This window comes from Hibiscus syriacus, unplaced genomic scaffold, assembly GCF_006381635.1.
Source record: "Hibiscus syriacus cultivar Baekdansim isolate YM2019G1 unplaced genomic scaffold, ASM638163v2 tig00110775_pilon, whole genome shotgun sequence".
NCBI classification, from domain to species: Eukaryota; Viridiplantae; Streptophyta; class Magnoliopsida; order Malvales; family Malvaceae; genus Hibiscus; species Hibiscus syriacus.
This window is the reverse complement of record NW_024062856.1, coordinates 247123-260041: the sequence shown is the minus strand read 5'-3', so window position 1 is coordinate 260041 and position 12919 is coordinate 247123. Positions and strand designations below refer to the sequence as shown.

The window sequence follows — 12919 nt, the reverse complement described above, 5'->3', positions numbered from 1 at the left end:
TTATTGAATGAGTTTTAAACCTGATTAATTTTTTGTATCAATTATTATAAGAATATATCCTTTAATTGTACGTTAATGATAGTAAATTTTTATTATAATTTTAGATATTTTATTTTTTAATAAACATACGGCTTCTATTTTAAATATAAAAAAAGTTACATCCATTCTAGTTCTCTTTGAATCTTTAGTTTAGAACAAGAGGGGATGAGTGAAAAGAAACATTTTCACAGAATAATTTTGAATAAAAAAATGTTTGGTGAACAATTCTAAACAAAAAAGACAAAATTTTATTCGGCAAAAACCGCCTTCTAACACAACAGTTTAAACGTTTCCAAATCATAACCCAACAAAACCCAAACCAAATAAATTTTGATAACTTAAAAGAAAAAGAAAGAAAAAAACATGAAATTGGATGTATTATAGGAATGAGTTTGAAGACGCTACCAAAACAGAGGTTTTAGTTGTTTCAGTTCTTCTTCCCATTGTTTCTCCAATGGCTTCTCTCTTCATTTCCACACGTTCCCTTCTCCTATGAAATCTAGCTCTTATCTCACCCTTTCTCCACACCCCCGTGCTTTCGCTTCCTTCATCGTCATGAACTCCTCCAAAAACAATAATAACCTCACAACCCCACCCTCACAAGATAAGAATGAAAAAGTGTCTTTCGCCGAAGCAACAGGGGAGTTTTTCGTGGAATTGCATCCAGATTAATTAAAAGCAGTTCGAATTATAAAGACTCACGCTCAAAAATCCCTGTTTTCAGAAAACCCAGAAAGACAATCAGTGAGAATGAGCTTGGGAATAGTGGAAACAACGATAAGGATCAGATTGGGTTAGTGATGGAGGATGAGATAGAACCAGAGGTAGATATGGGAGCAAAGATCAGTGTTTTGAAAACCGAACCGATCAGTTCAATCGGGAATCGCTGTCTAGTCCGGTTCAATCTACACCAGTTAAACTGTTATTAGTGAATCGGTCGAAACCGTTGAATCGTTCGAATCGGACCGGCTGAAAATCGGAAAAAACCGTCAATTTTATTTGTATTAAAAAAAATTAAACCAAACGACGTCGTTTGTTAAACGAGCCAAGTCGAACTCGAGTATTGCTGAGCTCGACTCGAACTTGAAAACTTTAAAAGTAAGCTCAATCGACTCAAACTCACGAGCTAAAAATTATCAAGTTCAACTCGAAATATAATATTAAAACTTAAACTCGAAAAGGCTTGAACTCAAAAAAAAAATTAGAAGCTCGATTGAAGCCTAAAATTCGAGCTCGATTGAAGTGAAAGAATAGTTCACTCAATACTCACCAAAAGGTTTCATGATTTTGAATGTCAAATTACCTCTATTATTTATAGAAGTTAGTTGGGATGCTTTTCTATATTCTTAGTCATGTGAGATTGTTTTGTTCTCATATTTTTACTCTTTAGACTTTTGGGATGCTCTTCTATGTTTCTTAATCATGTGGGATTGTTTAAAAAAAAATTAAACCAAACAATATCATTTTGTTATGATTTTTTAGCCCTAAATTTATTTTTTAATTATAGTTATATAATTATATTTATTATTTAATATGTTTTACCTTAAATATTATGTTGTAGTTAATTTGAATAATTTTGTTTCACTTGATTTTACGGTTTTTAACTTATATATGTTATGACTTGCTTTGTATATGACTTGTGATATAAAAAATTATTTTTTATTAAATATTTTTGATATTTTTATTTAATTTTTTAAATAATTATAATGATTCTTCGACCGGTCGGATCGTTTGACCAATTGAATCAGTGAACAGTCTAACCGGTCCGGTTCTGAAAACCATGGCAAAGAGTAAAGGATATTGAAGCTGAGAAAGAAAGAAGAGTAGTTAGAAGCCCAGGGTTTAGCTTTTCTGCTGCTGGTCTTTTGTTCCCTTGTCATCTTGGAGTTGCCCAGTTTCTCATTGAAAAGGGTTACATAAAGGTTTAATCTTTACTCTTTTTCTCAACTTTACATAAATTGCTTCTTTGATTGTTCATCAGTTCAGTTTGATTTCTATAATTGCATTTTTCCCCTGATGTGGAATGAAGAATCTTGGCTTCCTTGAGCTTTAAGTTTATGCTATAAGCAAGCATATCAAGTTAGCATGTAAATTCTTTCGGGGTGAAAGCAGTCACTGGTGGTATCTATTTTAAAGTTAAAGGAGGGTACGAATATTTTCTAGCAAGTAACAAATTGGAAACACAATCTGAATCACTATTCTGTCAATGTTGGTTCTTTTCTTAACGAATTTCCATGGTCCAGTTTGGATATTGAACATATATCTGACTTCACTCACCTTCTATGATCATGAACACCCTTTTTGATTGTACAATATATCTGCTCCGGCTTTAGAATGACTGTTGAATTGCATTTGCCACGAAATTTAGCCATCTAGTTTCCAGAGGAGATTATGGAGACAATAAAGGGTTTTTTGGTTGGTGTTTTTGCAGCTTGGGAATGGTAATCATGTCATCGATACAGACCCAGAATACTTGTTCCTATTAAGCATATCTTCACCTTAGAAGGGGCTTTGGAAGTATGAGTTTTAGGCAAGTACTCTATGAGTTATTGAGAACACTGGCAAACTCTTTATCTGACTCTGTGCTGTGATATTTCATCATAAACCACACTGGCCATACCCGATATTGTTTCCCCCCCCCCTCTGGTTTAGGAAACCACACCATTGGCTGGTTCATCTGCTGGTGCCATAGTATGTGCAGTGATTGCTTCTGGAGCTAGCATGGATGAAGCCCTAAAAGCAGCTAAAATCCTGGCTCATGATTGCCGGGTTAAAGGGACTGCTTTTCGTCTTGGGGTATGCCTAGCACAATGATTGTATTTGTTTTTAATGCACTTATCGTGATGTTTTTATAAATTTAGTTACTTTATATTTTTATAGTGTGGATGATTGATGGTCACTAATTAATAATAAGCATGTACATTTGTGGTCTACTTGCTCAATACAAACGGATGCAGAGATTAATGATTATATTTAATCATCAATGCATTTAAAGGATCCTGGTTTCTTCACCTTTGATATTTTAGTAGCTTAGTATCTCATTTACTTTTTTGGCCATGTGCTTAATATTTCACTGAAGAACTCATGTTTCTGCATCAGCTTCTCATCAAGTTTATGTTACTCGTCCTTTTCTAAAGCCAACAGGCTGTTCTCCGACATGTTCTTGACAAGTTTCTGCCTCATGATATTCATACTAGGTCCAATGGGAGGGTTCGTGGTGAGTATAGTAACTGGAAAACAAATTAGAAACTGTATGTATATTACTTTACACAGGGAGTATAAAGAGCTAAGAAATAATTTTTCTTGAAGCATGCATGAGCATACGACAGAATAATGTTATTATCCTACAATCAGGATCTGTGAATCACACATTTAGATCATGGTTACCATGGTGATAGCTGCTTGGATCAAGTTGGTAATAAGGAAAATCTAGATAGGTAGGCGGCACTGGGGTGGTACTGGTAACACGAAAAGCATTGGTTAATCAGAATGTTCGAGAGATGTTTTTGATGTCTAGGGTTGCATTTTAAGATACCAAAGTGGCTACAAACACATTATGCAGACATTATGCCAAGAATTTCCTCCTTTTAGTGCATGACATTCTTTATAAAGTAATCTGCATAACATGGCTGTCTGAATTTGACTTGCTTATCTCCACCACTTTGAACAACTAACATTTCTTTTATTTTATTTGCAACTATTATGTCAGTTGCTGTAACTCAGATTCTTTGGAGGCCTAGAGGTTTACTGGTGGATCAATTTGATTCTAAAGAAGATCTAATCAATGCAGTCATTGCATCTTCCTTCATTCCAGGGTAATTGGTTAAGGCACAGTTCTGAATTGAACCACTTGCTATGAAGTTGCCTGAACCTGATACAACATATATTTGCAGGTATCTTGCTCCTCGCCCAGTGACAATGTTTCGGAATCGTCTATGCATTGATGGGGGTTTGACATTATTTATTCCCCCAACTCTGCATCTAAAATGGTATTTTCTTGTGATTATTTAAAACTGAATTTGCCTCCGAAAATTCTGGGAAACTATTTGTGCCAGTACATTAGATTTTAATAAACTTTGCAATCAGATAGAGGGCTGAAACAAGGATGATTGATCATAAATGGTTTTGAATTAAATTGATAGGGTGTTAAGTGGCATTTTGATATTCTGAGTAGCACTGCAATAATATTTTTGTTCTCAAAAGTTACTAAAATGTTTTGTAGCTATAGTATACAAAGCTAGAATTCGGTCAAATCTGTTCTAAGATTCGCATATCACATTCTGTCTGATTATTGTTAAGACTTAAAGAAAGCCTTGTATAATAATCCACCATTGTCAAGCAACGATGGCAACAATGATTACATAAACTTGCTCCTGATAGTGATATTATGGCTGATTTTGATTTTGCAGGTCAGAGTTTGTGCTTTCCCAGCCAGTCAGTTGGGATTGCCTGGAATTGGGATAAGTCCAGACTGCAATCCTGAAAATAGAGCTACTGGAAGACGGGTAATCTCATAGCTCTGCAAAAGTTAATTGTTTTCCTCGGGTATAAGCCTCTGAATTCTTGTTGCAAACTACTTACAGCTTTTAAACTGGGCGCTGGAGCCAGCAGATGATGAAATTCTTCATAAACTTTTTGAGCTTGGATATCTAGATGCAGCTGTATGGGGAGAGCTGAACCCTGTGGAGAACATTGTTGCAGAACAAAGTCCCTTGTTGGAATGGTTCTGCAAAGTAAATACTTGAATGGTCCTTAATATTAATGGATAGCATTTCAGGGTAACTCTCCGATTACCCTAGCAAGTAGGGTAATTCTAATTTTACAACATTTAACTCTACGTATATCCAGTTCAGGTTTTCCAATTACAACTATACACGTTTATTATAATTCCATGAACCAAAGGGGTCCTACAGCATTCCAGTGCTATTATAGTTTCTTTTTAGTTCCTCATTTGTGAATAAGCTATTTGGTTTGAATTTTCCGTCAAACATTATTATTTATACCATGTAAGAAAATATCATAAAGCAATATTATTTCTTGATATTTCCATGATATTTGAAGAGCTCAAATGCCGTGGATGTGGGATTTTCTGAATTTTATTGTCAGAACATTGCAGAGAGCAGAGAGATTTACATGTTAATGGAATTATTATTGATAAACTTGAAGAAGACAGATTCCTTATGCTAATATGCATTCAAACCAATATTCATGCAGGGTTCGATTTTATATTTTGCAGCCAAATTATCTACACATCCATTTCATTTGTCGTTCCATTCTCCTTGTTTTGTAAATAGCTGATATATAAAACACAAAACCTAAAATTTCATAATATGTAATCCACATAAAGAATTTGGAAATTCAAACTATATAGTTCAAGATAAAACTTAAAAATTTAAAATATATAATTAAAGAAATATAATTAAATTTAGAATATTTTGAGATTAAAAACATAATTTAGGAAATAATTCAGATTGTTAGGGTAAAATAATTGAAAAATGAAAAATCTAATAAAAATTAAAAATAGGTATCCAGGTACTCGTCGATCCAACAAGCTAAAAGCTGTGACCTGAATCGGGACCCTTGAAAACAAAGGGTGGAGCATTTGACTTGAGAATTTAGATATTTTAAATAAAAATATACGATTATTTTTATCTGGGTCAACGAATTAGATAAATCAAGTCGAGTAATTTTTTTGAATTAATCATTGATATTCGATCTATTGACCAACTAATCCAGATCGATAATGCAGAGGTGAGGGCGACCCTCCCAACCCAATTTGCTCCATTCGAAAACGCCAGGATTCGAACCCCTTGACCTTGATTAAGGGACCTAACACTTCTTCCCACTAGACCAAATGATTGTTGGTTCAAGTCGAATAATTTTAAACACTCACGTGAATGGGAAAGGGAGGGACAAATATGGGCTGGGCTTGAATCTAGCCAAAAGAATTTGACTATTTCTTGTTTTACGTATTTAACCCAAGCCGTTATAACCAGAGCGGTAAAAGGAATTGACTCCTTCTTTTGGAATGAGATGAAACTGATATGAAGCCCAGCCCAAGAACATCTCACCCTCAGGCTCAAATACAATCTCCCTCACGCCAGAAAAAACAAACCATCTTCATTCTTCAGTACCAAAGCAAGAATTAGGGTTGTGTTCGGAAATGGCGTTGGCAGCGCGCATTAGATCCTCTTCCCCGCTCTTTCACAGGTTTTTCAGATCCGATCACCTCTCTTTTCACACTCCCGGATCCACCGTTCATCGAACTCTACTCTGCCCCGAGGTAATCGTCATCAATCTCATTGGTACCTTCCTCTATTGTGTATTATATTTCATACCCTATAGTTCAATCGCATCTTCTTTTTTCACGCGTGAGATGATCCAGATCTGATTTTCGATATAATTTTTTTTGTGTTTACTTCTTTGTCTTTGTTTTTATACTTCTTTTATGTTTTTATTATGAGATGAAATGACGATGTTCAAATTGACTGCTTAGACTGGATAGTGCAAAGCTTTATTATGTTTTCATCGGGTTTGTTTTATTGTTTACTCTGTCTGATTTTCCTGTTGTGTTTCTTACAGCTATCGAAGAATTATTCCACCGCTTCCCCGAAAAAGGACGAGAAAGTTAAGGTGCATTGGTGGTTTCTTTTAGCTTAAAAAGATTGTTGTTTTTCATGAATTCATCATAGTTTTGATTTACATGTCGTAGTAAGTTCATGCTTTTGAACAATTTCATCGCCCCATTTATCTTGGTTGTAAAAGGCTCAGGGTGGAATTAAGTCAAGTTTTTATGCGTTTTAACTATGTCTGTTGGTTATTGGGTTTTTAGGTGCCTTTGGCTTTGTTTGGGGGATCTGGAAACTATGCGTCTGCACTGTACCTTGCAGCAGTAAAAGGAAATGCTCTGAACAAGGTTGAGTCTGAACTTCTTGACCTTGTTCAGGCATCAAAAAACAGCCAATTGTTTTCTCAATTCACCAAGGATCTGTCAGTACCTGCAGAGACACGAGTCAAAGCCATTAATGAAATATGCGGGGAAGCTAAATTTTCAGATTTTACAAAGAACTTTTTGGGTATGGAAACTGGAAAATAGATTAACAAAGTTTTTACCTGAAGTATGTAAATTATTTAGAGCTGTGCTGGCTTTCCTGAAGTTCAACCTTTTGTGATTGCGATGAACTTTGAAATTGAGACTAAGGCTACCTTGTTCATTCTTTATGAACATAGGTGTCTGATGTCCAAGTGAAATGCAAAACATAAGGTGATCATCATACTTGATATTCAGGGAAGAATGGGTCACAAGTAGCTACTTTTGCTTCTTTAACTAATGCAGGAAATCTTGATTGTTATCATTGGCATATAAAAGCATATGATGTTGCATGCATGGTTTCAAAGGGTTCATTAATTGTATGATAGTAATCTACCTGGATATTGTTATCTAGCTACTTATTTATGTAGGATATTTAGCTTGGCATATTGTGGTTGACCTTTTTCCTTTGTTCTAGTTGATTATTTATCAAGCTTTTTTACTTTGTGTATTGGCCAAATCATGCGCTGTCTGATCTTCTCAGGATAGACTAAAATATGGAAAAGCTCCTTTCGTCCATGTTTATGTTTTCTTTGTTGTTTTCCTTGTTGAGACTTTTTTGCGCCGTTAATTTTGTAGTTGTTTTTTGGTCTAAGAGATTCTTTCTTATCCATATATGATTCCCTTTTCCTTTTGCCCAAATATATTGGTTTCAATTAGTGTTTTTGTGTCTGCTATAATTTGCAAATCATAGTAGCTGCAGTTCTCTTTTTATGATATTCATTTCTTTATGGCCTTCCATCAGGAATTTGTTCATTGCATGTTAGACTGTGCTACAGCTTCATTTGTATATCTTTATTGTAAAGGGCTTTGTTTTCCTTATTACTCTTGGTTTGTTGTTTTTAAGGATTAAATGCTTTTCTGAAGTTTTTTTATATATCCATGCTAGTTATATTGGCTGAGAATGGAAGGCTAAGACACATAGAAAGCATTGCAAAGAGATTTGTGGAGTTGACCATGGCTCATAGGGGAGAAGTCAAAGCAATTGTCACAAGTGTTATTGTAAGTCTACTATTTAAGTTTAGTTATCTGTAAGACCACTTTCATCACCATTTCAAGGAAATGTGTTCTTAAATCTGAGATATCAATCTATCCTCTTTATCTCCCTTTGAAGGCAAAGAATGCAGCTTAACAATGAAAAGCAATTAAGTAGATACTTGAAATTTTGGTCCAATTGTCTATTTTATATATGCACTGTTAATCTCTTGAGGTCTTTGTGATTGCAAAATTCTTTTTCTTAACCTATAAAAGCCAGATGTTGGCGATGTCACATGTTTACTAGCATCTATTCGGCTGATTCTAGTGTTAAGGGTATGAATTTGGAGGTCTTTCATTTTGGTGGTTGTCATTTTGTACCAGCCCCTTCCCCCTCAGGAGGAGAAAGAACTTAAGGAGACCTTGCAGGAAATAATTGGGCAGGGGAAGCAGGTTAAGTTGGAACAGAAGGTATTTATTATTTTTTTTACTACCCCCGGCCCTCTTTTGTGAATAGCGTTGTAAATATAATGCTGTGATTGTGGCAGATCGACCCTAGTATTCTAGGTGGGCTTGTGGTAGAGTTTGGACAAAAGGTGTTTGACATGTCCATTAAGACTAGGGCACGGCAGATGGAGAGGTTCCTGCGTGAGCCTATCAACTTTGGTTCTATCTGAAGGATGTTATAATCACCTCTCTGAAGAATAATTAGTGGTCTTTCTTTCTTTCTGTTTTCTTCTACTTTGTCACAACATGCGATGGCATTCACAATAAAAGCAACTTTCTCGGCATTTATTGTTTGATATTTGTATGGCGTTTTGCTCTTAAGAGCTAAACTTGACTCTGCCTGTTCAGATTACTGTTTTTGAATCCAAATGTATAACATGCTTTCGGAAGCTGCGGTGTTAATGACTTAATTAATTTGCAGATTATCTTTTTGGTACTTTATGCAGAACCTTTTTATGATTCCAACCCTTTTATCTCTTCCTTATTGTAGGTGGTACGAAATAATTGATTTTCTTTTCGCTGCAACGATGAAAGTAGGATTTTAGTCCAAAGTCTTGCATGAACACAACTGAAAGATACTTTTTTATGCCTATCTTTGACCGGGTATGAAATCAAAGCCCCCATCAGCCATCTACCTCCCTCAGGATACCACCACAAGCCGTTAAAAATTGGAATTTTCATTGCTCATTTGCTTCCCCCAACGACTTTCCTTTTCCTAATATTTGTTATTTCTTCAATTTAATTTTCGCCTTGGGGCTTCTTTGTGAATTTTGTTTTTCCAAATTCCTAGCATTCTGCTAACATGTTTACTGTGCATGTTTGAGCCGCGCTGGTTTGTCATATTTGGGATAAACCCAGTTTAGGTTCTTCTACTTTACATATATTTCAATCCCGTTTGTTTCAACATGATTTATTTGCTATTTTAACCTATTTAATTTTGTCCATTTTTTTACAAATTATTCCCATCACCATTCTATTGGCTTCTTTGTGTGTGTGTGTGTATATATATATATATATATATATATATATATATATATATATATATATATATTTGATTATTATTATTATTTACTTATTTATTTATCATTGTAATTTTTAGTAGCATATTTTCTTGTAGTGTAATTTTTCAAGACAAGTGTTTCCCTTGACATCTATATTTATGTTTATATTCTATTTATACTTTGTTGTTATTATTATTATTATTATATCATTTTCCCTTTTATAGTGTTTTTAAAATTTTCATTTTACGAGATGAGTAATCGATTTTCGGATTCGATCATGATCTCGATGTTAGACGCAAACCAAACTTACATGTATTTGATCGTATTCCCTTTAAAACAACCAATGACGAGACCAATTGCTTGACGAACTCTACAAGAACTCTACATATTCGAACTACTAAAAGACGAGTTTGACATGCATATTTGGGTTTTTGCGTCCTGACCGATTCTTTTGATTGCAGGTCAGTCATGTTCAACGCACCAATATTGATGTATAATGTGTGAGGCGATACATTTAGTTGTAGGTCTGTTCACCACACCAATGTTGATGTATAGGGGATGGTTTACGGTGATATATATAGTGAAAAATAAGATCGAGAAATTGGTTGGATGTGAGTAAAGAGTCACTAGCCGATCGAAATCGTGATCGAGATATTGAGATATAAAAATGTTCAAACAAACAAAATTATTTTATATAAGATTTTCTCATAACAAGAGTTAAAATTCAACTTGGAAGAGTTTCTGAATTTTGCTTGTTATGTGATTGGTTTTAGTTTCACTTACGGTTGGTCTATTATTAAAAAAACTTGATTCTACCATTAAACATTACATAGTTTGGTTAATGCTTGCCCATTTAACAAATAATTACCACGCACATAAGTGGTATGATGGAAACATCATCTCCGACATGAGTACCATAGCACCCGAATTTAAACTCGATAACGATTCTAGACAAAATCAAGGGGTTGATGATGTTCTGTTTTGGTGTCTCCTCTTTCACTTCGCTTCTCTCGAATTCGGAGGCATCCATTGAGTTGTTGTTGATGATTGGTTTTCGCTCTTCATCATCGATCTTCATTGTTTCTTCAACATTTTTCAGTTCATCATGCTCTCCATCGCAGATGTCTCCCTTGCTTTGAACCAGAATATCTGCAATCCACTTGTGTAATTGTTCGGTCGATGTTTCATCTACGTGCAGAGATAGATCGATCAAGTGTTAGATACCCCAAGATTTATTTCAAGATTGAAAACAAATTGGAAATGGAAATCCCAACACAGTGAATCTGATAATGAAGAAGGCAACAAGTTGTGAGCATCGGTCGCGACGTACGTACCCAACCGAGGGACAGTGTGGCCTTGGGGATGCCTTATGATGAGAGGATCATGGAAGGCATTGGCCAGCTCCTCCGAAGGCAACCTTAACCAGTCCTTAGCTCCGATGAAGTGGACCGATTTCACCTCGATTTTGTCTTTGTACGCCACCTCGCATATGCTTGGATCTCTGAATTTCGATCCAGATATAGATACAAACATTTTGAAGGGTGGATGCTCCTTTAACACCTTCCCCTGTTTTGTCACAACCTCTTATAAGATATAAGATAAATGTATGCATAATGATTGCACAATAAAATATAATTAAATTTTACATGAATTTTTTTCCTGAAAAGATCTCGGGAGAAAAAATTTTCTACTTATAAAAATTTACTCAAATTAGGTTTTGCTTTTAATCAATATAAAATAAAATAGACTTTATAATTTTAATCTAACTATGTATCCTATTTTCCCTAATCAATTTGAATCAAATCGAATTGGATCAAGCTCTAGCATTACATCGTCACCATTTAAAAGGTCATAGAATAGACCAGGGACGAAACTACTTAGGGATTGGGAGGGGTTGGTGTCCCTCCCAAATTTTTTGGTATAATAATATTTTAGGTCTTTTTTTTTCAATTTAAATATTAGACAAATAAGGGTTTTGTCCCTTCCAATTTTTAGATTTAATTACTTAATAGATTATTGTTCTTTTGATATAAATAATTTTTTTACCCTCAACATTTAATCTTAACTCCGTCTTCAAATAGAAAGAGTTCCAGCTTTTGATAATGAACAAAACTCCTAAATTACCTGTGCCTTGTAACCCAACAGAAGAGCACAAAGGGTTGCACCCTGCAACAGGCACATCACCTAATGTTATGATTTCAATACAATACAAAACTGGAAAAATTGGATGTTAGTTTAAGGAAGAATACTTGTGAAAAGCCAAGCAATCCATGGAAAGGGCCATTTTGGGTGATATATTGACACAGGTAAGAGATGCATTCCTCAAGGTTTGTGTATTCTGTGAAATCCTTGTCGAATTGGAACCACTCGAAGTATGGAGGAGGGAATATCCCCTCTATATCCGACTTCCCTCCCGCACCATATAATCCATCTGGATAATCCTGCATTTTTCACATTCATGTTTTCTAATCAGGGAACCGAGAGGGTTGACCTGATATTCGTCCTCTGAAAATTTATAATTTATGTATATTTTTTATTGATAATTTATTTTTTCTCTCCTAACATAAAATCTTGCATCCGTTCATATTCTTGGTTGCACCATCTTAACTTATAAAAAATCCAAAAGAAAAAGGAAATCAAAAAATTGAGCATGCAATTATTTATGGGAAATGATGAGTAGTAATGCATGCATGCATACCAAGTGAAAGTGATGAAGGAAAAGAGAAGGATCCCACTTGCTGATTTGCTTCTCCAGGAACTTCCCACTGGTTCTAAACCCATGGAGGCATAATATCTTCATTTTCTGGTTTTGTTCTTCCATTTTTATGAGTAATTGATTACTAATGGTTTTTTATTTATAGCGAGAGTAATGGTTTGTTCATTACCATTCCTACCTACCACACTTCCCTGGTTAGGTATAGCTATGTACATTGCCTTGGTTGGTGCATCACAAGCCAATATAAATGCCATTTCCTTTCTTATTCAACCAACTATTTCTATTTCTGACGTGGATAAATCTCAACCATATTCTTTACTTTTTTATTTTAGTCAAACATCATACTTTATGTTTGGTTTTATAGAATTGTATATATCAAAATTTAGTTTTAATTTAATTTCAGCCATAGTTTTATTCAAGTTATACTATTTTAGGTTTACTTATCACATATATAAATAAGTATATTTTTTAATTAAAATAATTATTTTTTTTAATATTATTACAATTGAATTGAAATCAAAGTTTTCTCTATACTTTAACTAAAATTAAAGATATGTGTATATAATTATATCAAATCAAAGATTACATATC

General features: G+C 34.5%; 3 protein-coding genes across 4 annotated transcripts; 2 read left to right on the top strand and 1 right to left on the bottom strand.

Moving 5' to 3' along the window:
* The first annotated feature begins 594 nt into the window (after window positions 1–594).
* On the top strand, window positions 595–4843 carry LOC120139801 (patatin-like phospholipase domain-containing protein 4). The gene is made up of 8 exons (XM_039154932.1): window positions 595–683; window positions 764–937; window positions 1829–1961; window positions 2692–2835; window positions 3184–3256; window positions 3749–3854; window positions 3933–4028; window positions 4449–4843. The coding sequence occupies exons 1-8, from the start codon at window positions 595–597 to the stop codon at window positions 4501–4503; spliced, it is 870 nt and encodes a 289-aa protein (XP_039010863.1). The 3' UTR covers window positions 4504–4843.
* A 1323-nt stretch (window positions 4844–6166) lies between these two features.
* Window positions 6167–8895, top strand: LOC120139799 (ATP synthase subunit O, mitochondrial-like). 2 transcript variants are annotated; one of them, XM_039154930.1, is made up of 7 exons: window positions 6188–6257; window positions 6288–6322; window positions 6622–6672; window positions 6872–7115; window positions 8019–8131; window positions 8489–8575; window positions 8653–8895. In XM_039154930.1, the coding sequence occupies exons 1-7, from the start codon at window positions 6203–6205 to the stop codon at window positions 8779–8781; spliced, it is 714 nt and encodes a 237-aa protein (XP_039010861.1). In that variant the 5' UTR covers window positions 6188–6202; the 3' UTR covers window positions 8782–8895. The 2 variants fall into 2 exon arrangements, with proteins under 2 accessions (XP_039010860.1, XP_039010861.1); XM_039154929.1 differs by having other exon boundaries at window positions 6167–6322.
* A 1513-nt stretch (window positions 8896–10408) lies between these two features.
* On the bottom strand, window positions 10409–12434 carry LOC120139798 (dihydrofolate reductase-like). Its single transcript, XM_039154928.1, has 5 exons — window positions 12311–12434; window positions 11862–12053; window positions 11737–11778; window positions 10947–11178; window positions 10409–10800 (listed from the first exon to the last, which is right to left on the bottom strand). Exons 1-5 carry the CDS (start codon window positions 12431–12433, stop codon window positions 10466–10468), a joined length of 924 nt encoding a protein of 307 aa, XP_039010859.1. The 5' UTR covers window position 12434; the 3' UTR covers window positions 10409–10465.
* Window positions 12435–12919: the final 485 nt, after the last annotated feature.